General features: G+C 37.6%; 1 protein-coding gene across 6 annotated transcripts in view; it reads left to right on the forward strand.

The window, feature by feature from the left end:
- Nucleotides 1-926: 926 nt before the first annotated feature.
- The window catches only part of LOC126457154 (zinc finger protein 385B-like), a 135,514-nt gene continuing 109,250 nt past the window's right edge, over nucleotides 927-27,190 (forward strand). For 3 of the 6 annotated variants that reach the window (XM_050093226.1, XM_050093232.1, XM_050093230.1), the window contains exons 1-3: nucleotides 968-1,055; nucleotides 5,406-5,448; nucleotides 16,844-16,954. In XM_050093226.1, coding sequence (XP_049949183.1) covers nucleotides 16,899-16,954 — 56 coding nt within the window. In that variant the 5' untranslated portion in view covers nucleotides 968-1,055; nucleotides 5,406-5,448; nucleotides 16,844-16,898. Of the gene's footprint in view, nucleotides 1,056-1,216; nucleotides 1,318-5,405; nucleotides 5,449-16,843; nucleotides 16,955-27,190 lie in introns of those variants that run through there. The other 3 variants (XM_050093228.1, XM_050093231.1, XM_050093229.1) reach the window with 3 other exon arrangements.

Consider the following 27,190-nt stretch of genomic DNA (forward strand, 5'->3'; position numbering starts at 1 on the left):
TGTTTATTAACTTATAAACAAAAAAAAACATTTTTAAAATTTTAAATTCAGTGCATTAATGCAATCTTAGTAAATGAATATTGTAAAATGATCCTTTCATATAGCGTTCATAAAAAAAGGACGATCATTCCACTGGGGACCTGTGGAAGGTACATGGCTTATTTGTTTTAGTTGTAAATATATGTCATGTATTATTGTTTTTCTGACATATTCTACATCCTGGAGGACCTCCTCACTACGGATCAATTGGAATGAAAGTAAATCTCATGTATTCTAATCTAATTGTTGTTGCCACAGTCTAATTGTAGCGCTCGTGACATTGCTGAATTATTTTCTCATTTATCAGAATGCCCTGAGCTAATATCATTAGTGCGCAATAATACAGATTTTGTCGTGTATTTTTAATTGCAAACGGCTACAGTTTAAAATCCAGATATTGTCCTAACAGAAGTTGTAGATTTGAAATCGCGGGGCCGTTCAGGTCAGCACATCGACAGGGTCATATTTTGGACTGTTGCCAACTAATGTACATACTGGTCTAAATCTGCCACTGTCGATGCTAATGTTCCTTAAACTTGTAAGTATAACTGGATCTTTGTATCACTAGTATGCATGGACGTGAAACAAAAGTAAGTAACATATTATTAAATTGAAATCTGAAAACGTAATATCATTAGACGATGTCTTTGTACGTCTTTTATACTAAAGTCACATCATGCGACCCTTCGGTTTCTGTCATTTAAACTTGTTCCTACGTTATTAATTGTTTTGCTACGTACGTCAAGACCAATCGAGTCACTAACAATATAGAAAACTGACAAATAAGCCGCAAGTGGTTGTAGTTTTGTTTACGTACAATGGCAGGCCTGTCAATCTGCGGGGTTACGGCCACAGAATATCTTTGTTGCACTATTGGTCGAAAGAGTATCGTCTGTCATATTGTCAAAGATAGTGTGTTTCGTTTGTTGCAGGATTTGATTTGAATCGAAATAAATAAATAAATAAGTAAATAGTCAGCAGTGCTTCAGCAGGTGGCAAGTGGTCTACTGAACTTGGTGTGTATTAAGTGCATCATTAGTTCTTAATGATAGGGAATGCATTGGAAGTTCCACAATGCAATTTCTGACATTTGTTTGGTTTTGCCGGTGTCTTTCGTTATGTACGATTTGGATTCAGAAAATAAATATCAGAACTTGTAGCTGTTTTTAAACGTTCTTGATTGTGTAGTTATTTTACTATCGAATAATACTGAGTAATATTGTGGTATTCCACACGTCGGCTAATAATGGTGCGTCGTTGAAAGGAAGTTCTTTCGATGTGGGTGAAATGTATTTCTGATTTCAAATGTTAAAGGCATATAATTTGTTGATTAAAGTCTTAAGCCCATAAGAAGGCCATCTTAAGCAGAATTAAGTAACAGGAGATTGCCCGTGGGTTTTATTTTGCTGGGAAACCGTGTTTTTTGTGGGAATTTGAATGTTCGTACCGATGATTGAGGCGTGCAGAAGACAAAAGAAATCGAAACATCCAGCGTAAGTCACATAAGACTGTACTACGCACTTCTACAATTCCTGTATGTTGAATGTTAAGGAAACAATTCCTCCCACAAGAAGAAATATTTGTGTATCTTCTGTTGTCCTGTAAACAAACAATTTAGTCGTCTTTGGCAGGTTGTGATCATACTTAATATCGTTACTTTTTTCTTTTGCAAGAAAACTATTAATCTCATGTAAGACAAGTACTGCAAGATAGTAAAGAACAAGTTAGATCATGAATACATCTATGTAAATATCAAATGTTTCATTTGTGTCCAATCATCCTAACGTTAGGAGTTGCAATTTCATGAAAACATAATCTATCTTTTATTCCTCCATTATAAATCTGGGACAGGCCTTCAGTTTCATTAACACTCTACAATAGTTTTCAGGAAGTTCCTGCCTCTGCTGTTAGGGTGTCTTTCTTTATCATTTGAGGGAAATGTATTGCAAATGTGTAGTAAATAAATGATGCGAGATCCTTCCTATTCTAAGTACTAGATGAAATGATACACTTCTTCATTGAAGAAAGAAGAAGGTTGTGGACATTTTGGGGATTTTGCATTAGATGTTCATCACCATCATGAAAGACACTTCTAATATTTCAAGTCTCAAAACGAACCTGCCCTTGTAACAGGTGTTGTAGGAGCATCCTGCTTATGATTAATCCATTAGAGCTACATCTCTTGTCATTATGTAATTTGGACTGTTGACACCACTCATTTTTGTGATTGTTTTCATGAGGTGCTGCAGGTGATCTTTCTCCCGACAGAAAGATCAGGTGCAGAACTAAAATTTTTGAAATAAGTAAGTGTAACAGTGGAATGGATTTTTGTAGTTCTGAGGAAACACTTGTCAAGTTGTAAAAATATTGCCTTTTAAAACTTATTGATTCTGTTTGTCAGCAACTTCTCAAATATCACACAAATTTATGGATCAGTTTGAAATGACTTTTTCTTGGCAATTCCCAGAATATTCCAAGAAATGTTTAAAGTCAGCATAATGGAATTCCACATTAAAAATTGCTACACACTGCTCATTGCCTCTCTCTCTCTCTCTCTCTCTCTCTCTCTACATGTATCACCTCACACACCATTCACATTTACACATGACTTCAGGACCACAAACATGCTATTGCAATCACACCTCTATTACATCTAAATATCTTCACTTGTGTCTGCCTAAAAACTGAATCAGCATCCCACCTGCCACCTCCCTCACCTAACCCAAGGTGAGTTGCCAGTGTGCACCACAGACATGTGATTGCTGCCACAACTCTGTTGCATCTAAATGTCTTCACTTGTGTCTGGTCGAAAACTGAGTCGGCATCCCTCCCCCAGCCCTAGGTGAGTTGCAAGCTTTTCCTATAAACATCATACTGGTAGAATATTGTTAACATTATGTGTAAGAGGTGTGCTCAGCTCATTTTAATGTTATTGGGAAAATTTTTATCGATATTGAGGAAAAATTTTAAATTTCACCGTATTTAATAAAGTGCCATTTAGAAGACAATGAAGTGAAAATGTTGTGTAGCAGTGTGCTAAATGTCCAATTTCATACATTTAGACCAATTTTAGTGTGTAGTTTAAAGATGGTCTCCATCAGTTGATAGGCATGTAGCATAATATTCAAAAATTTACATATGTGTGCTATAGTAATACCATACAGTTGGTGAGAACAAGCCATTGAGCAGAATGTGACACAAATAACAATCGTATTGAAAGTGATCATAACCACATTTATTTGAACAATAAAAATCTGTGCAAACAAGGGAAAGAGTAGTTTTTCATAATTGTTGAAAGCTCTCAATGAAGTAGTTTTTTTTCTGTTGATTTTCCCCATCCATCTGGTAAATGAGATTTACTAATTCACCAGCGTGCCAGATTTCCCATCTCTCCTTTTCCAAGCTGGTGTGCCATATGACATTAATATTCCATTTTTGGAACAGATTTGCTGAACAATCGAAAGGAAACAATATCATAGGTAATTGCCAGTAGTTTGTCCCCAATGACAAACAGAGCCATGAACAGCTTCCATGAATGGTACCTAATGAGGAGGTGAAGTGGTTAAGACACTGGACTCATATTCAGTAAGAAAGGGATTTGAGTCTATTTCCATACAACTTAATGTAGTTTTAATATGAAGTCACCAAAATGCTTGAAGTAAATGGTACTGATTACCTCATGTAGGTCAGGGCTGATTTTCGTCTCCAACCGTGCCCAATACAAACTAATACTCCACCTCCAGTGACCTAGACAATTGTAGGTAATCCATAAACCTGTATTTGCCACCTATGAATGAGGTCAGTACTGTAGTGGGGCTAGCAGCTGTCAGTCGAATACTTAAAAATGCTGGCAAAATTTATCTCAGTGATACAACATAAACTTATGTGACTTTTCTTTAAGGTGGTCTGACGTTACCCTATCCTTGTTCCAAATTACTGTTTGAGGTGACTTAGTGATCTTGCACTGGATGGCATTCAGGAGAAGCCAGATACATTTCCTTGTCTATTGCTGTTGCAGTCTTCAGCCCAAAGACTATTTTGATGCAGTTATCCCTCCTAGTCTATAATCTGTTCAACCCCCTTTGTCAGAAAAGCACACAAATATATTTTTAAAAATTAGAGAAACCCCAAAGGTATACCGAATTTGTACATGCATTCTCTACTGCTCTCCAGTTGCTAGTGTTAAATTTTAGAACATGATGCCCAAAATAGTACGTTTCATTTGAAACTTCATTTGATAGTTGTAGACATTCAGGGAATACAGCAAAATCTGATATATTCGGCTGAGAAACATCTCTAAAACCTGACATCACAAGCTTAGATTGTATCGAATAGTGAAAGATATCAACCTGTCCCAGCATTTGCTGTAATTGATTTAGGTTGAACCATATATTCTGAAGAGCAAGATTGTGTTCTGAATCTGACTGCGAGACAGATTTTGGTTTCCTGATGTGGTAGTGGTATTTCTCCATAAGAGTTTCAGTTTTAGTGTCATTTTACATGGCATATGTACAGGAAATACACATTAATTGAACTTAAGTCAATTTCACCAGTTTGTTGCCTACAAGTCTCATTTTTCACTGATATTACAAGTGTCGCGCCCTAAACATTTTCATTGTTATACACGTTTCAATCACTTTCTAAACATAAAAGTCCTAAGAAATTTGTCTTTTATGAAAGACCACTAGAAGTTTTGTGTTGAAAGTGTTTATTAAATCTGAGCAGAAGTGGCCAAAATGTAATGACAAGTCCGATTAGTTAACAAACATTGTCTAACTAAATTTAGTTATCATTACTGGAGAAATCATTGGGAGGTACTGTTGGATTATTATATTTGCCGATTTGTAAATTCACTAATGTTGCATAATAAATTTAGTCTTAAGTTTTGATAATGTGTCAGTGTAATACAGAAATTTCATATAGTCTTTAATTTATTTCCAATGTTGTAGACAGTAAAAGGAAACAAAAGAAAGATCATTTAATACTGATTCGTATTGCTGATGCTTAATTTTTTTTTTTAACTTTTGTATGTATGAAGCAAAGGTGAGAAATAATGAAGTGAAAATCTAAGCAGGTTTTATCAATGTTTTAAGAAGAAAGGGAGCAAAGAATGTGTGTGCCATACACTATAGTTTTCTGTTATAAGGATCCATAAATCTTTTGGTTGAATCCTCTTCAAAATTATATGTGATCTGACTTGAATTCCCATTGATGGTGTGGTCCTCACTAATGATATAATTAATATTTGTAGGCAATGTTTTATTTTACTGATAAACTAGCCGTATAAAAATGAGTATCACTTTAGAAGAACTTCTGTACTGTTTGAATAGACTAATAGTTCGTTCTGTTTATGTTCCATTAAACAGAAATTGAAGGCAGATAATTTGGGAAAATGGAAAACACAATGAGGTAAGCTTTAGCTCTTTTCTTTTCCATACATTACATTTAAAGGGTAGCTACATTTTAAATATAGAAGTTATACAGTGCAGTATTATTTTGCTTGGTGTGATTGACTGAGTTAGCTGTGGCATTCATGTTCTTGCAGAGTACCTTTTTAAATCTCTTTCTGTTTTAGTTTCAAAATCCGTAATCTTTACCAGTGGCAGGTGGTAGTCTTCCAACTACTAGTGGTGTATGTGGAGCTTCGTGCTTTTCTTCAAATTCACAACCAGTGCTAGGTTTTAAAAAATTTAATAAGGTTCATCTTATGAGAAATTCCCTGTAGCAATTTGAAACATTTGTTTGTTGTTTTATATTGTGAGTAAATATCAAAATAAGTAAATTACAGTGTGACATACTGGAATAAAACATCACTTTATTCTTGAGAGGTTATCCACATGTTCATGGACAAGCACAATGAAGAAGACTGCAAAGCATTTAAGCTTTTGGACAAAAAAAGTCCTCCTTCAGAAATAGAAAACACACACACACACACGGCCACTGTCTCCAGCCGCGCAGTGGCCTGAGTGTGGACTTACAGTGTGCAGCAATCTGGGGTGAGTGGTTGGGTAAGGAGTGGGAATGGAGCAGGGAGAGGGAGGAATAGTAGGATAGGGATTGGGGAAGATGATGTGCTGCCTATGAGAGCATGCAGGGAGGTGGTGGACACAGTATAGGGCTGTTATGTATGGTTGGGCAGCTGTACTAAGTTGTGTATGTGTGTGTGTGGGGGGGGGGGGGGGGGTGAGGAGGAGGAAAGGCTGTAGGTGCATTGGTGGAATAGAAGACATGTGAAGTGCTGGAATGTGGGTGGGGAGGGTGATTGGTAAGTGAAGGAGAGGGAGTAGCGAAGGTTGTGGCCAACACTTTTATGGGACACCGAGTGAGGTGGCACAGTGGTTAGCACACTGGACTCGGATTCGGAAGGACGACGATTCAAACCTTCATCCAGCCATCCTGATTTAGATTTTCTGGATTTCCCTAAATTGCTCCATGCAAATGCCAGGATGATTCCTTTGAAAAGGCATGGCTGACTTCCTTCCCCATCCTTCCGTAATCTGATGGGACTGACGGCCTCACTGTTTGGTCCCCTCCCTCAAATCAGCCAACCAACAAATGTTTATGGGTACAAAGGAAATGTTGTCAGGAGATTTCCCACTATTGTAATTCAGAAAAGCTGGTGTTGATAGGAGGGATCCAGATGGTGCAGGCTGTGAAGCAGTCGTTGAAGTGAAGCATGTAGTGTTGGGCAGCATGTTCAGAACTGGGTGGTCCAGCTAACTTTTGGTCACAGTTTGGCCTTTCATATGGAGAAACAGCATGTTGGTTGTCATTCCCTCATAGAAGGCAGCTCAGTGGTTGTAGCTTAGTTTGTAGATCACATGGCTGCTTTCACAGATAGCCCTGCCTTTGATGGGATAGGTGATGCCTGTGACCGGCCTGGAGTAGGTGGAGCTGGGAGGATGTATGAGGCAGTTCATGTATCTAGGTCTGTTGTAGGGATACAAGCTGTGAGATGAGGGGTTGGGAGCAGGGGTGGAGTAGGGACGGATGTGATGTACAAACTAAGGTGGATCATTGTGCTGCTTTGTATTTGGACATGACAACTAACAGGCTATTTTTCCGCATGAATGGCGACCACAGAACTGTAACCAAGAGACAGCTGGACCACCAGTTGCTAAATATGCTGCCTAACATGATTTACTTCATCTCAATGACAGCTCCCGACTCTGCACATAGCAGCTTTAGCCTGTCCACACAACCTACCTGCATGCTTTCAAACGCATCACATCGTCTACTCCACCCCTACCCAATTATCCTTTCCACTCTACACCCCACGCCTGCTCCTTACCGCATCAACCACCCCAGATTGCATGCACGTGTAGTTTTGTGTGTGTGTGTGTTTTTTTTCTATTTCTGAAAAAGACGTTTTTGTCTGAAAACTTGAATGTTTAGCAGCCTTTTCATCATGCCTATCTACAACTCAATAGCTCCTCTATGCGGTGTATAGCAATCTATCCTTTTCATAATGTTGTTATAAACAGAACAGAATGGGTTATATAGCTGCTTCTTGTTCACTGGTAATTTTGAGTTCATTCTGAGTTACAGAACTGGGATTTTCAGCGAACAGAATTGCTTTTTAGTGTGTTAGATTTTTTCCAATTTTTTTAGGGCTCTTTTGTGACACTTAGACATAAATTAATGCAGTTTAAATGCTTGTAATTTTATTACCAACATGTCAGTGCACTCATCATCAGTTGCAGACTGTTTTACCAATTCTGTTCGACAGTTTCATCATCCCTACCGTCAGAAAGTTCAGCACTGTAATGTAATGACAAGTACACTTTTTTTCCAAAACATGCCTCACTTTTTCTAGCTTCCATTTGCCCTATAAGGCCATACTGTGATTTTGAATGGAATGAAGTTTTAAGGGAGAGCACATCAGATCATCTAAAATCTTATTTACATCCTTGATACTTTGACCTTTTAGTACTGACTCATGAAATTTCACCTCCAGGTCACATGCACCACTTTCATGTCCACTGATTTCAGTTTTTTGTTCACAAATCTTATAACACGTACACAGTTTTATACCTTGTTTTACATTGATTCTCGTAGCACGTAATGTTTTCTTCTGAATCGTTTATATTGGACCTTAGCAATATCAAATCTTGCTGTCTCCACTCAGCTCTGAAAAATTTTTGAGGTGTTTCTTTTACAGATGTGTAGGTCATTAAATGATGTGGTGTTCTAAGTAATTTTTGACACTACACAAATTCATATTTTTTTTTATTAGCCAATATAAGGTTCACACAGGTAATTACAAACATGTTCGCTGTTGTGTGTGCCTTTCACTATTTTTCCACATAGTCCTCACATCAGCTCAGATACTTGTCCCATCATGGGCACTAAATTTGAGATGCCCCTGTGGTAGAATTCAATTGATTTATTGTGGAACTACCATCGGACTCCTATCTTGGCTTCAACATTGTATGTGAATAACTGTACTCCCAGGAAGCAGATCAGAAACACGGAAATCATCCTCTGCCCTGTTGCAGATGATTCAGTGTATCCAATTGCTTAGGCATCCACCATCATGAAGCCTTCTGGTACTGTAAGGAATCTGTAATGTCATTGTTAACACTCCCATACAAAATATCAGGCTCCTGGAAAATGACCGTGAGGTGCACACGCAGATCCGGTTTCACCATTGCATCCATACAGGAAATGTTGTCACCAGTCAGTGATGAATGCAGCTTCCCTGAATGCTCATTGTCATGCAAGTCTTCACGATCTCTTGTGAACTCACACCACCACCACCACGACAACCTCCTCCTCCTCCTTGTGTGTCTCAAAGTGACACGCATTTCCCCATAGGTGGGCTGTTTTTCCGCATTGATTCTGAAGAGTGATCATCCCTTGCTCCACTGAAAATGAATAGCACTTATTGAATGTGTGAAGTATAACAGCCATCTTAATAGCTGACAGCAGCACTATGCCATGAAGCTACCAGTAGATAAGACTGGGCCAGTCCAAGAAGGTTCACCACTGGAACTGGATACATTGACTTTCCATTTACAATCATAATATGGCTAAAAAAAGAATAGGGGCAAAATATTTCTGACTCACTCTCATAATTAACTGAGTACTACGTCATTTGGAAATGTATTTCATTGCAAATGGAACGATAAGTGGCTGCACCGCAAATAAATATTACCTGTCTCACAGAAAGACAAAGAGCAACTGAGCCAAATGGACTGACTGTCGCATGTCATTGATGTTGAACATTACATGTCAATGATTGTTGCTTTTTTTCATACCTGTGAAGGTTCCAAGCAAGCTACTGCAGGCTCACAAAACACTTTCTTATTACTGTGAGCAGGTGGGTAGCTGCACAGATAAATACAATATATTATAGTCTTTCAGGAATTAATGATCTAAATTTTTCACATATAAGGTTAATTTGTCTGCCTAGAATAATTGATGTTCAAGCATGTAAATTTTATAACACTGTATCTGAAGCAGTGGACTTCAAGCCTGAGTGGACTTACTTGGAATGGCCGTTTCATCACAGCAAAAAGTATTTTGCTTTCGTATTTATTTGTGTAGCTATATTAATAGAAAACCAATTAATATTTGTAGGTTATTAGAATATTTACAAGTTTTTGGATTATTTAAGACCAAAACTAGGCTCTCAACAGGATGGACAAATGTAGTATAAGCATTTTTCGATGCCTCTGTAATTTTTCCAGAAATGGCAAAGCAACATACATTAACATTTTTTTGTAATTTTCTTCCTAACTTAACTGCTTCAATAATTATGTTTCTTTTAACTATATGCCCACATCTCGTGGTCGTGCGGTAGCCTTCTCGCTTCCCACGCCCGGGTTCCCGGGTTCGATTCCCGGCGGGGTCAGGGATTTTCTCTGCCTCGTGATGGCTGGGTGTTGTGTGCTGTCCTTAGGTTAGTTAGGTTTAAGTGGTTCTGAGTTCTAGGGGACTTATGACCACAGCAGTTGAGTCCCATAGTGCTCAGAGCCATTTGAACCATTTTTTTTAACTATATGCCTCTCTTAACTTCTGCAAAAAAGCTTCATAAAGATCTGAGTTATGAGTATTTCTATAGGTAAGTACCACTTTCCGTGGACATTCTTGCAAAGCCAAATTATCATAACATCACTACGTTGAAAATTCAGTATAAAAGAAAGTTTGTCTTTAGACCAAAAAATTATACAAAAATTCTCCTAATTCTTAATTCTGAGCAGATGTGCAAAGCTTTGTGAAAATCTGAGATGGTGGAATACAAATCCTAGAATTATTGCATGACTTAACATGGAATGACCTGGCTGTTTTTTGCACTACAGCTTATAAATGTAAAATTACTCTCACAGTTAAAACCCAAATCAGATAACTTCTCTGACAACCCATCCCTGCAGACTTGTTAAACAGTAGCTGCTTCAAATTCGGTTGGCAGAAGAAATTCTTGTTGCCAGTATTTGACTGTAAAAGGGAGAAAGGATATGCATAATTGTCCTGGGTTAATTCCCAATCCTGTCTGCTGTATACCTGTAGTGAGGGCCGTTTAAAGTTTTGGTCTGATAAAAATATTAAGTGCAGCAGACCATTTGGTGCTTTTGAGATAAGTAAATTATGTCCAGGCATCAGGTTTCATACTTTCTCTTCTCTTTCACTGCTATCAGTGGCCCGACTGTGACACTACATTCCATATACACCCATCGCATTCCCCTTCCCTAAAACAGTTACACGTAACAAGCAAGCCACCGTAGAAGCATAACCAGAAAGTTCTTGGTAAGGTAGCATGGAATAATTACAAAATAAATTATTTGGGTTCTTATAGATTAAAATAAACTACATAGTTTCAGTAAGTGAACATGATGTCTACAGTAGACATTCACCCCATTGGGATGTGTGAATCATGTTCTTCTTTAAGGGCATTAAAAAAATTAAAATTGAATAGTCAAAAAAAAGAGACATGATCCACTTCATCCCATTCCCCTGCATTAAATTTTTGAGTGTTCACTGTCTTGTTAGTGTATTAGAGGTGCTGCAACCTATTTTCATGTAAGGTGGCTGCAACCTATTTTCATGTAAGGTGGTATCTTTGATGGCTGAAACTGGTTATTAAAAATACATGTCATAGGGTCGTTCCATGTCAGTTCAACCAGGGGCTCCAGCTCATAGTCTCAGATTTGACTGAAATTCAGTACACTAATTCTGCCATGTGTGGAACACTCATGTACAAAGTATTAGTTTCCCCTACCAATTGGTTCCAGAATTATGACTTGTGAAAAAAGGTGGCGTGACCCGGTAATTGCAACCCGCATCTGGCAATGTATCTTCAGACCCAACTTCAGGTCTTAATAACTTTGGAGCTATTCCACACAATGCAGTGAAATTTTTACAACCCAGTAACATCCATTTAGAGAACACACTCCATGAACCAAAACACCAACATATTTCTGAGGGAAAATGAAAAATTCCAAAATGCGATTAAAAAAATGCAATATGTTAAAAGGTACATATTGTAGGTGCCCTCTATGCCAAATATAGTTCACTCAAAAAGGGTATAAAATTTTTTGTGGTAAGCTTAATGTGGCCTAAACACACACAGAACTCATCTTGCCCATATCAGTCACAAAAACTGAGTTACATGCACACAAAAATACAAAAATTTGAAAAATTACCTCAAAAACATGGATTTTCGAAGTGTGGTAGCACAAAAGAGACAAGTGGTATCCAAGCCAAATTTCACACACTGCATAAGTAGACCATAATGGTATATATCTCAAAATTTCAGCATGTTATTGCAAGACATTTGTGCACAATGGAAGTTGACAGATGTATTTGGTGATGTGGCCATTGTTCCACAACACAATTTTCTAAAAACATATCGTAAACTGTTCTGCTTCTTCTTATCCTTTCCCACAACTGTTTAATCACTAAGCAACAACATATAGACAGATTAACACAACCTACCATTAATGTTTACTGCACCTTAATTGCTAAAAACTAGTCGATTGTGCTTTGAACAGAAGTTCTCCCACACTTTAGCTACTTACTCTGTACATTGAGTGGCAAATTGTACTGTCTTCCTGACACTGTGGTAGGAACTGGAACTGTCATAAGAATTTGTTCAAAAGGAATCCAACACCTGTCTGCCAAACGTGGCCAATGAAATGATTGTGCTGGTCCTGCTGGTGCCATGAAGTTCACAAATACCTCACCTTCTGCTTCACAGCACTCTGCAACACATCCTAAGTACCATTTGTCATCATAAGCAGCAATAACATAGCAAATTGGTTGTGTGTTGCTGCTTTTGCTTCTGAATCCTGAGTCAGACATACTGTGAAGACACATGTTGTGCATGAACCTATAGTTATGACCCGACAGTCTGCTCATCTGCACATTGTCAAGAGTCTGCTGGAGAGAAGTGATGATGGCTTCTTGTGCCTGCAACAGTTTTAACATGTTCTAGTCTGCTTTTTACCAACTCTTCGACTTATTTCACCTCATCTTTCGAAACATAGAATGATTGTATGCCAGAGATATTTTTCTGTACCCAGGTAAATAATTGAAGAGGTGTTAGAATGTGACCTTCTGTAGGGTTCTGCAGGCTAGCTCGTGATGCCATGCGCTTAATGGTAGCACCAATACCATCACATTCATTTTTACCATGACTTGTTGCGAAACAATTCCATTCTGCGTGAATCTGAAAATCATGGTAATGCATGCATAAATTTTTGAGGTTTTTACAGTTTTTGTACTGACTAGCTGCCCCATCACTGAAGTATTTCGCAAAATGTATGTGAGGCAGCTTGTTTTTCACATATTCCATGACAGTGTGAATGCGGGCATGAACTGCAATGGCATCATGAATTAAACAGTCACTAAAAACGTACAGGTTCATGACAGGCTCATCACCTGCTTCACGTCTATAGTAAATCGCAAATGGCTGGAGAGTTACTTGACTGTTGTCCCAGTGATATCCTTGAATGTCATCGTGAACTATAAATACATAATTTTCAGAAAAGTCTAGTATTACTATAATTTCATCTTGTTTCAAATTATCCTTACAAAACTGGAGATCAGCCAATTGTGCTGTTGCTGTGAAGCTGTGAGTGGTCATTTTGTCCATTTTTTGACAACACATTTCAACAAAATCTTCCACTGTACTTTGCTTTGTTTCAAGACTTGGTGCGATCCATGTGTGCCCATTGTTTATAAGAAACAAGTTCATCATCATCCACACTGGACTCGCATTCGGGAGGACGATGGTTCAATCCCGCGTCCGGCCATCCTGATTTAGGTTTTCTGTGATTTCCCTAAATCGCTCCAGGCCAATGCCAGGATGGTTCCTTTGACAGGGCACAGCCGCCTTCCTTCCCCGTCCTACCCTAAGCCAATGAGACCAATGACCTCGCAGTTTGGTCTCTTCCCCCAAACAACCCAACCCATCACCCATAAGGACGAGTTCACCATACAGTTTGTTATTCATGTGTTCTGCAAGATTTTCTGTACCAGGACACTTTTCACACCTGTGTATCATGCACTGGTAGAACTGATGTCATATACTAGCAGCTTCATTGCACATTTGTAATCTAGGCCAGAATCCATTATAGCAGCAAACATCAGCTTAGCATTTTGATGGGTCTCAGATACACGAACATTGTGTGTGCTCCTTTCACTTACAGGCACAACCCATTTTGGCCGAAGATTGGAAGAAGGTGATAAACCTACTTTGGTATTGGATACTTTTCCTTGAATTCTGCATATAGTTCTGATATGTTGGATAGCAACAGTCTTTTTTGCATCTGTACACATACATTTCCCATTTTCACCATTACATAGTCTTTTTTTCCAGGCATTATTTGGCTGTAGTCATTATTTTCATAAAACTCTGACACTAGCACCTTTATTTCTGAACTCAATTGCTTATCCTGAGCCTGCTGAAGCTGTGGAAGCACTCCTTGGGTTGCTTTTATTTTCCTAGCTTGCTTTATCATATATGTAGAAACATTGAATTCCTTTGCAGTGTAGTCAATAGACCAGCTGGAAGGTGCAAGGGTAAGAATAGCTACTTTTTTTTCTGGTGGGTGGATATGGAACATTTTTCTTTCAAATCATGCACAATTTTGTCCAAGTCAGAGCATTCCTGGCATGATTTCTGTTGCTTTGGAGCAGATAGTTCTTCCTCTTCCACCATTAGTTAAGAGGTCCGCCAGTCACAATTACCTACTTATTTCACTTCGATTTCTGTTCTCTTTTCCTTGTGTTTCCTTTCCTTTTTTAGTGTGTTTCTTCTCCTCTTGTTTTGCCTCTGTATGTGAGGTTTTGGAACTGCATCAGGTCTGTGTCTTTTAGCCGTTCCCCTTGTTCGCTGTCCGTCTTCGTCCCTTCACCGCATGTGTTCCTGTTTCTATGTGTTTGGGCGCTGATGACCACGCTGTTTAGTGCCTGAAAACCTCAAACCACACACTCCACCATTAGTGTGTCAGCTATTTTGTGTTTTAATTCCATTTGAGCTTCTTGTAGTTTTCTTCTACCATAGCTGGGCCTGTCTCTTTTCCCAACTTTGTGTGTCTGCATGAGAGACAAACCAAAAGCAGTCACTGAAGTATTTAATTTCTCATCCGCTGTGGTTGTAGGTGGCTGATACTCTTCATCACTGTCATGTAAATTATCAGAATATTCTTCATTTTTTAGCAGTGTAACACACCTGGAACATAACTTTTGTCCTGGTTTCATGTTAAGTCTCATGCACTGATTCACTTTCAATACTGATTTCATATCAATTTCTCTAAGGCTACACTTCACTGTCTTCTTACTAATCCGAAATGGATCAGAACAACTTCTTTGTAGGAAAGAATACTTATCCTGAAATACTTTCATATGATGATAACAAACACTAAAGTTTCTTGGAACTGTACTTCTTGTGCCCACAGGGTGTATCCCGGATCTCCATGGCAACAAATCTTGGTCCAATTCATCTAAATTATACAGTACAAAGCGAATGCCACATTTTGTTCCATATGTTGTTTTATGACATTCAGATGCTTGTGCTCTACCAATACTGCAACTTGTTTGAACAAAAGCACCACTAGTATACTCTTCTGCCTCCATACTGACTTCCACAACAGTACTGACCAGTCTGAACTAGAATCTTAAAACATGAGTAACCTGTGATTGTTGCTTGTTTCCTTTGTTGCTCCTGCCTAACAATGACTCATTCTGTCCTAAAAACTACCATTGTTTAACTTTCTGTTGTTCCCAACAATTGCTGCAGCTTTATCTGAAACAAGCTGTTTGCATCATCACTATTACTTGCTAAATCGTATTAAAGGAAAAGTAACCAAATACATCTCTGTCAACTTTTATTGTACACAAATGCCTTGCAATAACAAGTTGAAATTTTGCCACGTATTATATTATGGTCTACTTATGCAGTGTTTGAAATTTAGCTTTGATATCACTTGTCCCTTTTGTGCTACCACACTTACAAAATCCATGTTTTTCAGGTAATTTTTCAAATTTTTGTGTGACTGATATGGGCAAGATCAGTTCTGTGTGTGTTTAGGCCACATTAAGCTTACCAGAAAAAAATTTATAACCTTTTTGAGTGAATTATATTTGGCATAGAGGGCACCTACAATATGTACCTTTTAACTTATAACATTTTTTAAATCACATTTTGGAATTTTTTATTTTCCCTCAGAAATATGTTGTTGGTGTTTTGATTCATAGAATGTGTTCTCTAAGTGGATGTTACTGGGTTGTAAAAATTTCACTGGACTGTGCGGGATAGTTCCAAAGTTATTAAGACCTGAAGTTAGGTCTGAAGATAGATGCCAGATGCAGGTTGCAATTTCCAGGTCATGCCACCTTCTTTCACAAGCCATAATTCTGGAACTAATTGGCAGGGGAACTTAAAATTTTGTACATGAGTGTTCCACACTTGGTAGCATTGGTGTGCTAAATTTCAGCCAAATCTGAGACTATCAGCTGGAACATTTTCTCAAATTGGTTGAATTGACATGGAATGACCCCATAGGCAGTCTGTTGACTAGATATGAAAAGTGAATTGATCTGTTTCTGGGAAGTAAATAATGGTCTTTTACAGTAATGAAAGTATTGCATTGTTTAATGTCCCTATTAATATTAGAAAGTTGCCATTTCACAAGTTTTGTCTCTGTAACTTTTGCAAATTATGGCAACTACTTGCCTTAAGCTTAGATATTGGATTTTTTGTATAGTAATCCTTCCATCTTCCAATCAGATACTGTGGACATTCAGTGGTGTTTCTAGCTTAAGCTATAAGAAATTTTACTGTATGTAATGGTAGCTGAACCTACCAGCATTTAGAGTATCAAATCTGTCATTGAAATCCTTGTTTGTTGCAAGCTGCCATTAGACTGTAGTTCAGATCTATTGTGTTAGTCATATTTTTATTGAGTACACATTAGAATTGGATGAAAAATTTATATTGAGACTTGTTCTGTACATTACATAAGGACTCTCTTCTTTCATTATCATGTATATCTTGAGAGATTTCTTAAGCAATACTGAAGGTAGATCTTCTTTTGCTGATGGAAAATATGAGAACTGGAGGCAAAGTAGTTTGTCCTCATCTCATCTGTGCATATTCTAATTTGCTTTAAAGAATAATCAGTATGTCTTGTGGAATAACAGTCTGAGTCTGTTCCATATAGTCTTTATTGTCATCTCTGACATTCATTTCTTAAATTAGTGTACTAAGCTTCTGCAGCACCTTCACCTACCACTGATTTTAATACAATAATTACATATGTGACTGAACCAACAGTCAACTGGGCATTATTTGTTTTAGGCAGTGTGAATCATCTTAGCCTCCTCGCTGAACCTTTATATGTTCAAAATCTGCTATGAGTTTCTACCGAGCCCCTTTATTCCCAGCAGTGGCTACAGTGGTGAATTACAGGTTAGTGGTAATTACGAGCGTACTATTATGTCCCTTAGAAGAGCTTCAAAAGATTTTATCTTCTGTTACTCTTTCATTATTTTTTTAACTTGTCATCTTGTGAACATACACTTTTGTCAGGATCATTTTTTTAATATCTGGGATATTTTGCAACATCTTGTGATATGGGTGGTCTTCAAATATTTTAAAATCCTCATGTGGAAAGTTCCTCTGTGTTTTATAGTTTGAACTTAAAAGTACAGAACTGTAACTTGTGTAGATCATTTGGCATATGATACAGAATTACATTTTGTGGTTTTGTATCTGTTCTCTTCTGTTGTATTTTATTGTTTCATAATAACTGTAAAGTTGTTTTTTAACTGCCATACAATTCAGAGTTATAACTATTATATTACATGCACTGGACACTGCTTTGATTATTTGATGTCTTGCTATGCCTCACTGCATGGTTGTTGCTTATGTACAATTGCTTGTAACTAATTGTAAAAGCAGAGTTTCACAGTGTGGTATAGACTGTTTAGAAACATTACAGTTCACTGCCCTTTGACATGAGCACATTTGTAACTGACTTTGGTGCTCAAAAAAATAATTGAGTTATTTAGTAGTCTGTAACATGTGGCTGTTGAACAATGGCAAACTGAGACAGACAATATTAATTTAACACGACACCAATATTTATAATGCAGCATTAAAGAAAAGGCGTTACTGAATGTAACATTTTATGCCAATGTGTAGGGCAGCCCTTCCGATGACATCACCTTATTTTAGCAGATGACTACTTAGATAGAGAGGTTTGCTAGTTACATGAAGCTGAGAGCTATACTAGCAATTGCATAGTCATTGGTAGGACTGTCCAAGTGGAAGAACCATTACAGATGAACCATACAGTACGTGCCCCGCTACTGTCATGTGCCATCCAGTGCACCTTAAGCCTCCACACCAAAGCCCTATATGACAAAACCCCCCTCAGAAATCAGTTTGGTGAAAAGACTCAGAAGGGCAGCTCTCCAATCTGCATCACAGACAGCATGGAAAGTGGGTATCTTCAAATTCAAGATGGACCACATTATTTTCTGCAATAGAAAACTGTCTGACTGGCAGAGAAACATTGACTGACTGTAACTGATTGTCCCTTTGAAGGAATATTTTCATCCTCAACATTAACAAGCAGTTGGTCTGAAACTGCTCTGAACTGTGCTTCACTGAGATTTAGCATTGGCCATGTGTTTCACCAAACTCTTTGGGCCTGGAAGGCTACTGTACCATGGATATGGTTACTGCAAACCTCATTGCTAAGTGTGAGGTCCCAGATGTTGGTTTCTCAGACTAGGTTATAGCATGTTGAAAATAATGGGCTGAGGGAACTCCAACAAATGTATTTGTAACAAAGGGCACACCCAGCTACTTCTCTGACAACACCTTGCTACATGAACTCTGGCTAAAATAAAATATCATTACTTATGAAGATGTGACTGCTTCTATGAGCTTCATATAATGACTAAAAAGTGAAAGGTGACTTAGGACTGAAGATAGACTACTTGTACTGGAAGTGGAAATAAGTAATGCCAAGGGGACTACAGTGAGAGCATTAGAATTATGAAGAAAGAAAGAGAATCTTGTGCAGCTGCTGTCTGGAAATGTCTTTTACTATAGAGGCACAGACAATGAAGATCAAATTATAAATTGTTGACAATGAAGGAATCTCAATAGAATAGAATAAAAAATTTAAAAAAATACTCACTGCAAATAATACAAGTTTATGCCCCAGCCATCTTACCCCCTGATGAAGAAAGTTGAGAATCTTTATGAGGAGCTATTAGAACAATTAAACAAAAGTAATTGACATTGTAGGACAACATCAATGCAAAGATAATGATGAAGTTAAAAAAATAATTCTTAAAGAGACAACTTTGAATTAGACGCCAGAAATGATAGAGAAGGCATGCTAGTGAAATTTGCTGAGAAGCACTAAATCTACTTCTTCAAAATTTCTATGCTTTTGGCTTGAAAGAATTCATTGTTAGCTTCCTTGAAAATTTTGAGCATTCCAATTGTATAGAGTTCAGTAGTTGCACATGCACCATTGTTAACAGTTTTTATATTGTTCATTCAATCTTTGGTTATTGATGTGTTTAGTGTGGAGATCCACATTTCTTGTAGCTATATTGTGATTTTTATTTGCAAATTATGACTGAAAAATGGAACTACTGTACTATTGCATATAATATGCAAATGATTGCATGTGATAAAGAGGATGGAAACAGGGCTGCAGAAAGGCTCCAGTTTCTAGGAAAATGATCATTCATCAAGTGAAAGCAACAGCCAATACCAAATGGATTGCCGACTTGACTGGATCAATATTGTGGAGTTCAACATTTGAGAAGAGGTATCGGCTTTGCGTGTGGACCAAGACAAAATATCACAGAAGGTGCCAGCCAAGTACGAAGAACAAATTGTTGAATTTCATTGATTTGTCATCAAGGCAATAAAAAGAGAAAAGTTTGAACTTTCAAAAATTGGAGACCTGGATAAGATTGTGCTAACCTATGATGTGCCTTCTAACACAGCTGTGGCTACAAAAAGCATTATTGTTAAAACTTCAGGAGACGAAAAGACTCATTACTCAGTCGTTCTGTCCTGTTGTGCTTATGGGAAAAAATTACCACCACTTTTGATTTTTAAAAGAAAGACACTTCCTAACGAATAATTGCTGAAGTGAGTATTTTTCCATGTACCGTATAAAAGGTGGATGGATAGAGGAGGAATAAGGTCGTGGATAGGTCAAATTTGGTGTAAGTGACCTGGAAGCCCACTGAGGATACATACCCAGTTAGTATGGGACCAGTTTCTTTCTCACAGAACAGAAGACATTAAAAATTGAGTGAGTGAACTGAAATTAGCTGTAATTCCAGGTGAGCTAACTAGTTTACTTTAACCATCAAAGTTACATTGAAAGTTCTAAATGTATAAATATTGACTGCAAGTTACTAAGGCCATTCAAGGTACTTATGAAGGAGCAGTGAAACACCTGATTGCTATCTACAGATTTTGAAGTTATACTGTCAGGAAGGAGGAAGAGTTTTCAAGTTTGTGAGCGAGTCAAAGCTTCACAGGACTCCTTTAAAACTGAAACAGTGATTAAAGTGTTTAATAAGTGTGGAAATAGTAATTCTCTGGATAGTACATAGAATAATTTATTATATGAGGATTCAGATTCTGACCTAGTGGCTTCAAGTATTTCTACCTTCATTTACGAGGATGAATTTTGCAGATTTGAGAATGAAAATTAAAATGTAAGCACTTTTACCTAACTCTTACTGCCTAGATATTTTATGTATGTGCACATATGTATTATAACTGTTTTTCAGTAGATTTATTAAGTGAGACATTTTTTTCCCAAAAAAAGTCTTAAAATTGGGGTGCATCTTTTATGCTAGTGCGTCTTGTAAGCTGGCAAATATAGTAATTAAAAATGAGACATCCCTTTTATTTTAGATACAATCACATTCTATGAAACATCCATTATGTGTTTCAGCCTACATTGGCCATCCTCATATGCTACAACAGGAAAAAAGAGAAAAGCTTGTATTAATGTCTCGGGCTTGTTTGGGGGGGGGGGGGGGGGGGGGGAGAGGGGAAGGACAGTTGTATTTCAGAGTTAAGTAAAGTAAAATTGAAATGTATGTGGTTCATATGTGTTGTCATGGGTGGCATATGGTGACACAATGTTCATTACATACTTTGTCAAACCAGACCACTAACAAAAAATCAAGGAATTACGTGGGTAAAACCAAGTATGCATTGCTTTATGTACCCATTGCGCTGGATGTGCATGTCCTCTATAGCCCTATGACAAATCTTCAAATAAAAAAAAACATGTATTATATTAGAGTTGCATAGAAAGTTCTAATTTTTATTCATATCTTTCTTTTTTTAATTTGACCAGCTATTGACCACATACAACCTAAGACTTATGATGTTTCTTTTTCTTCCTTTCTTCCTAGACTTCTTCATATTCTCTCCAACGGCTCATCTCTGATCATCTGTCAACACTTTCTGTGGTTGAAGTTTTGCTTTATCTTCTTCATAGGTTGCAGTCAGTAGCCTGCAGCGATTCCTGTCATGTATTAGTTCTTCTGTTTTTTGTCATGTCTACTGACTGGTTTGATGCGGCCCGCCACGAATTCCTTTCCTGTGCTAACCTCTTCGTCTCAGAGTAGCACTTGCAACCTACGTCCTCAATTATTTGCTTGACGTGTTCCAATCTCTGTCTTCCTCTACAGTTTTTGCCCTCTACAGCCCCCTCTAGTACCATGGAAGTCATTCCCTCATGTCTTAGCAGATGTCCTATCATCCTGTCCCTTTTCCTTATCAGTGTTTTCCACATATTCCTTTCCTCTCTGATTCTGCGTAGAACCTCCTCATTCCTTACCTTATCAGTCCACCTAATTTTCAACATTCATCTATAGCACCACATCTGAAATGCTTCGATTCTTTTCTGTTCCGGTTTTCCCACAGTCCATGTTTCACTACCATACAATGCTGTACTCCAGACGTACATCCTCAGAAATTTCTTCCTCAAATTAAGGCCGGTATTTGATATTAGTAGACTTCTCTTGGCCAGAAATGCCTTTTTTGCCGTAGCGAGTCTGCTTTTGAAGTCCTCCTTGCTCCGTCCGTCATTGGTTATTTTACTGCCTAGGTAGCAGAACTCCTTAACTTCATTGACTTCGTGACGATCAATCCTGATGTTAAGTTTCTCGCTGTTCTCATTTCTACTACTTCTCATTACCTTCGTCTTTCTCCGATTTACTCTCAAACCATACTGTGTACTCATTAGACTGTTCATTCCGTTCAGCAGATCATTTAATTCTTCTTCACTTTCACTCAGGATAGCAATGTCATCAGCGAATCGTATCATTGATATCCTTTCACCTTGTATTTTAATTCCACTCCTGAACCTTTCTTTTATTTCCACCATTGCTTCCTTGATGTACAGATTGAAGAGTAGGGGTGAAAGGCTACAGCCTTGTCTTACACCCTTCTTAATACGAGCACTTCGTTCTTGATCGTCCACTCTTATTATTCCCTCTTGGTTGTTGTACATATTGTATTGACCCGTCTCTCCCTATAGCTTACCCCTACTTTTTTCAGAATCTCGAACAGCTTGCACCATTTTATATTGTCGAACGCTTTTTCCAGGTTGACAAATCCTATGAAAGTGTCTTGATTTTTCTTTAGCCTTGCTTCCATTATTAGCCGTAACGTCAGAATTGCCTCTCTCATCCCTTTACTTTTCCTAAAGCCAAACTGATCGTCACCTAGCGCATTCTCAATTTTCTTTTCCATTCTTCTGTACATTATTCTTGTAAGCAGCTTCGATGCATGAGCTGTTAAGCTGATTGTGCGATAATTCTCGCACTTGTCAGCTCTTGCCATCTTCGGAATTGTGTGGATGATGCTTTTCCGAAAGTCAGATGGTATATCGCCAGACTCATATATTCTACACACCAATGTGAGTAGTCGTTTTGTTGCCACTTCCCCCAATGATTTTAGAAATTCTGATGGAATGTTATCTATCCCTTCTGCCTTATTTGACCGTAAGTCCTCCAAAGCTCTTTTAAATTCCGACTCTAATACTGGATCCCCTATCTTTTCTAAATCGACTCCTGTTTCTTCTTCTATCACATCAGACAAATCTTCACCCTCATAGAGGCTTTCAATGTATTCTTTCCACCTATCTGCTCTCTCCTCTGCATTTAACAGTGGAATTCCCATTGCACTCTTAATGTTACCACCGTTGCTTTTAATGTCACCAAAGGTTGTTTTGACTTTCCTGTATGCTGAGTCTGTCCTGACAATCATATCTTTTTCGATGTCTTCACATTTTTCCTGCAGCCATTTTGTCTTAGCTTCCCTGCACTTCCTATTTATTTCATTCCTCAGCAACTCGTATTTCTGTATTCCTGATTTTCCCGGAACATGTTTGTACTTCCTCCTTTCATCAATCAACTGAAGTATTTCTTCTGTTACCCATGGTTTCTTCGCAGCTACCTTCTTTGTACCTATGTTTTCCTTCCCAACTTCTGTGATGGCCCTTTTTAGAGATTTCCATACCTCTTCAACTGTACTGCCTACTGCACTATTCCTTATTGCTGTATCTATACCGTCTCTCTCTCTCTCTCTCTCTCTCTCTCTCTCTCTCTCTCTCTCTCTCTCTTCCCCCCCTCCCCCTTTTTTTGCCCCCCCCCCCACCCCCACCCTCACCTTCCTAATTCAATGTTGAGGCACTCTGATTCATATGTTGCTTGTGTCATACTAACTGAATTTTAATGTGTTAGCTTTGCTTGATTGGATATTGGTTTCTTATCGTAGTAGTTATGTGTTATTTTGTATGCAAATTCTAACTTCTTTGCTCTTTCTTTATTTGTTGTGTTATGCATTCTGTTGGCTTGGATGCATTCTCCAAGGTGTTTAAATTTATTAACTGTTTTAATTTTTCCATACTGTGTTTTCATAATTTTTTTATATTGTGTTTGTGTTCCATGTTCTCGTTTTTTTCATAAGATATTTTTAGCCTAGTCTTTTCAACAGTAATAGATCAAGCGTATCATTTGCGTCTGTTAGATTTTCACTTATCAATGCTATATCATCTGCAAAGGCTAAACATTTCACTTCATATTTGGTCTTTCTTTGTCCCACATTAATATCTTTTATGCCTCAGTTTTCTAATGTGTTTTCCCATGTTTTTACTATTTTATCTAAAACCTAGTTAAAGAGAATTGGGACTGTCCATCTCCATGTGAAGCTCCTGTTTTGATTTTGAATGGTTCAGAAATTTCGCCTTCAAACTTAATACTTGATGTTGTACCCGTGAGCGTTTGTTCAACAAGTCTTCTGGTATTTTCATCGAAGCCTGATTGGTAAAGTATCTGAAATAGTGTTTGTCTGTCAACTGAATCATAAGCCTTCTTGAAGTCTATGAAAGTAACTACTGTGTTTTTATTTTGTATAGCTCTCACTCTCAAAACGTTTTTTGAATTAAGAATCTGTTCTGCACATGATCTAACTTGTTTGGTACTCTCCTATATTAGATCCTACTTGTTCTTTTTTTGTATTTAGAGATGGTTTAGATAATATTTTGTATGTTACTGTAACACGGAGATACCCCTGTAGTTGGTGTCTGTTTTCTCTTCTTTTTTGTGGTGAGGATGGATCAGTGCTTGTTTCCAGTCCCTGGATTTGATTGCTTTTGTCCAAATATCTGTAATTACCTTGTGAATTTTCTGCCATATGGATAAGTCCTCTAGTTTCCACATTTCTCCTCTCCTCTCCTTTCCTCTCCTCTCCTCTCCTCTCCTCTCCTCTTCTCTCCTGGTGCCTTGTTATTCTTCAGAAACTTGATAACCTTTTCTATTTCTTCTACTGTAGGTGGCTACGATGGTGGATTTTCATGTTGTGATTTTTGAAATTGTAATCTATCAATAGGCTCTTCATAATTTAATGAATTTTCAAAGTATTCAGCTAAAAGTTCATAGTTCTCTTTATTGTTTAAAACCATGTTTCCATTTGTATCTTCAAAATGTAAATTTATTGGCTGTAATCCTATTAATGAAAGTTACTAAGACAGTAAAACTGTATTTAAAACAGAGCAAAGTCTTATTGTTTGCCCCACTGCCCATAAATTTAAGAGGCAACAGGGCACTGAGTGGTCATGAGATGTTTACATCACTGCCCATGAACTCAGAAGAGATAACATGGCACAGAGTGTAATACCATTGCAGGAAGCTAGCAATCCTATTGTGGCTGCAAAGTGTGTGCATTAACTGTGCAGATGCTCAAAAATGAAGATGCAGTCCAAACAGCATAGTGCCTCCGTCACAGAGAGTATCACTTGCAGCACACATGTAGGCTGCAGGGACTACCTCACCTGAATAGATTGTCGTAAACAGTAAAATAAATGCGCCTGTTATAAACTCAGTTTGCTCATTAAAGAGTTTGTCTTTTTCCTTCGATTTCAGTATATGAAACATCAATTCTGCTAAAAAATCTGTGTACTTTTATGTAAAATTTGTAGTTGTTTGTTGGCATTTCCAGTATTATGTCCCTTCTGACTCTACATTATTTTTGTCTTACTGTATTTAATCTTCTGTGTTTGTTGCACATGATCATCTGATAAGGATAAAATGTGTTATTCACTCTGAAACCTAATGTAGTCAGTTCTTAAACCAATTGGACATAATGACCCTAGTGTCACAGCATATTCACTCCCTTATAAAGTTAGATTTTTTATATGATGATAAGACAGAGATTTTGAAATCAGATTTTAAAATGTATGACATGTTCAGGGCAGATATGGACTGTGACCATAATTCATTGTCTATGAACTGTACTTTAAAGCTAAGAGTGTGGGAAAAGGTAAGAACTAATGGAGATTGTCCCTGGATAAACTTAAAGAACCAGTGATTGTTATGAGTCTCAGAGGGAGCACTAGGCAACAATCATCAGAAAGTGGAGAATGAAATATAGTAGAAGACAGATGTATTACTTTGAGAGGTGAAAAATTGAACACAGCAGAGGATCAAATAGGTAAACAGAAATCATAGGTAACAGGGGTGATATTGATTGTAATTTATGAAAAGAGAAGGTATAAAAATACAGCAAATAAAGCAGATGAAATGGAATACTACTGTACCAGTTGGCACTACAGTCCTTGTAAGACCTTGGACCTCTTTGTCAACTGCCTCTGCTCTTCTCTGTCCATTGCTTTCCTTCTTCAGTTTCTGACTCCCACTGCTTTGAGGTCCTGTTCCATAGTGTCAAGCCATGTTTCACTGTTTCTTCCTTTTCTCTTTCTTCCCTTGAGCCTCCCTATAACCACTTTAACAGTCAGAGTTTCTGGCAGTCTCTGTACGGGACCAACCTATCTTATTCTTCCGTGCATGATTTTTCACTAAAATATTCATCTGTCCAAAACATTTTTGTAGTTCTATGTTTGTCCTTATTCTCCAGCTTTCTTCTTCTCTCCTTACCCCAAATATCTTTCTCAAAATCTTTATTTCTCTTCTCAATAACCATGCTTCTTCCTTTGTTACCACCATCTAGCCTTCCAATCCATACATTACTATAGGTCTTAATGTAGTCAAATACATTTTGGCTTTTGTATCCTAATAGCATTTATGGACTAGTATATATTCTGCAAGGAATAGTTGCATCAGTTTCCATTTGCTATCCTTTCTTGAGTTTCTACTGCTATCCTGTTATCTTCTGTTGTTATTAAACATAGATATTTAAATGCTTCCACTCTTTGATATTCTTTCCCGTTGATTTTTATTGAAGTCTCTTTTCTATCCGTACCGATATAACATGGTTGTCAGGTAATGTGCTCTGGTGTTATAGGACACCCACAATATATTGAGAGTGAGCTGTATAATGACAAACCACTCATGGAAAATTAGGAAGAACATATTATGTAATATTATACATACTGTTCTATACTGTATTTAAATTTAAAGAACATTAGAAGTAAAACATTTCAAAACTTGCCTAATAGGATACAGCAATTAGACAAGCTTCACTCAAACATCAACCAAACGATAGTACACTATCAAATACAGTATGGTGATTTACAACACTGCCTGCAAGCTAAGTACACCATTATTCTGCTGTTTTAAAGAAATGAGTTAGCTTTCTTTGACAAGTCACTTTGCCGCTCCAACCACACAATCACTTTATTTATATTATCCCATATTTCGTGTGTACTGGGAACATCGCCTACAGTTTCCTTTTCAGCTTTCTCATCCTCACTGCTTCACTACTTTCCATTTCGAACAGCATCAATAATGTCCTTGTCATTTATGGCCTCCAAAATTGGTTCTTCATTATCAGTGACTATCCAACGGTTCAATTCCTTAATATCAGTATTGCACTGTAGAATATCAAGTGTGGGTGGGATTTCACTGTTGTTGAAACATATCTCTAAAGTGTTGCATTTTCTTCAATGTAACACTTATAGCAACAAATCCTAATAGTGGTCGGAAAGATGCTTTTGCTACACCAGGCCTACTGAATATGCAATACTCTTTTAAGATTTATGGGTTTCAAGAACACTTTTATTTCCTCATTTACCATTGACGTGAGCAGCTCAAGGCAATAATGAGCCTTAAATACTTGTATGATATCCTGATCCAGTGGCTGAATTAATGCCATTGTGCTTTTTCGGCAAAAACAAAAGTT

The sequence above is a fragment of the Schistocerca serialis genome, chromosome 2, assembly GCF_023864345.2.
Source record: "Schistocerca serialis cubense isolate TAMUIC-IGC-003099 chromosome 2, iqSchSeri2.2, whole genome shotgun sequence".
NCBI lineage: Eukaryota > Metazoa > Arthropoda > Insecta > Orthoptera > Acrididae > Schistocerca > Schistocerca serialis.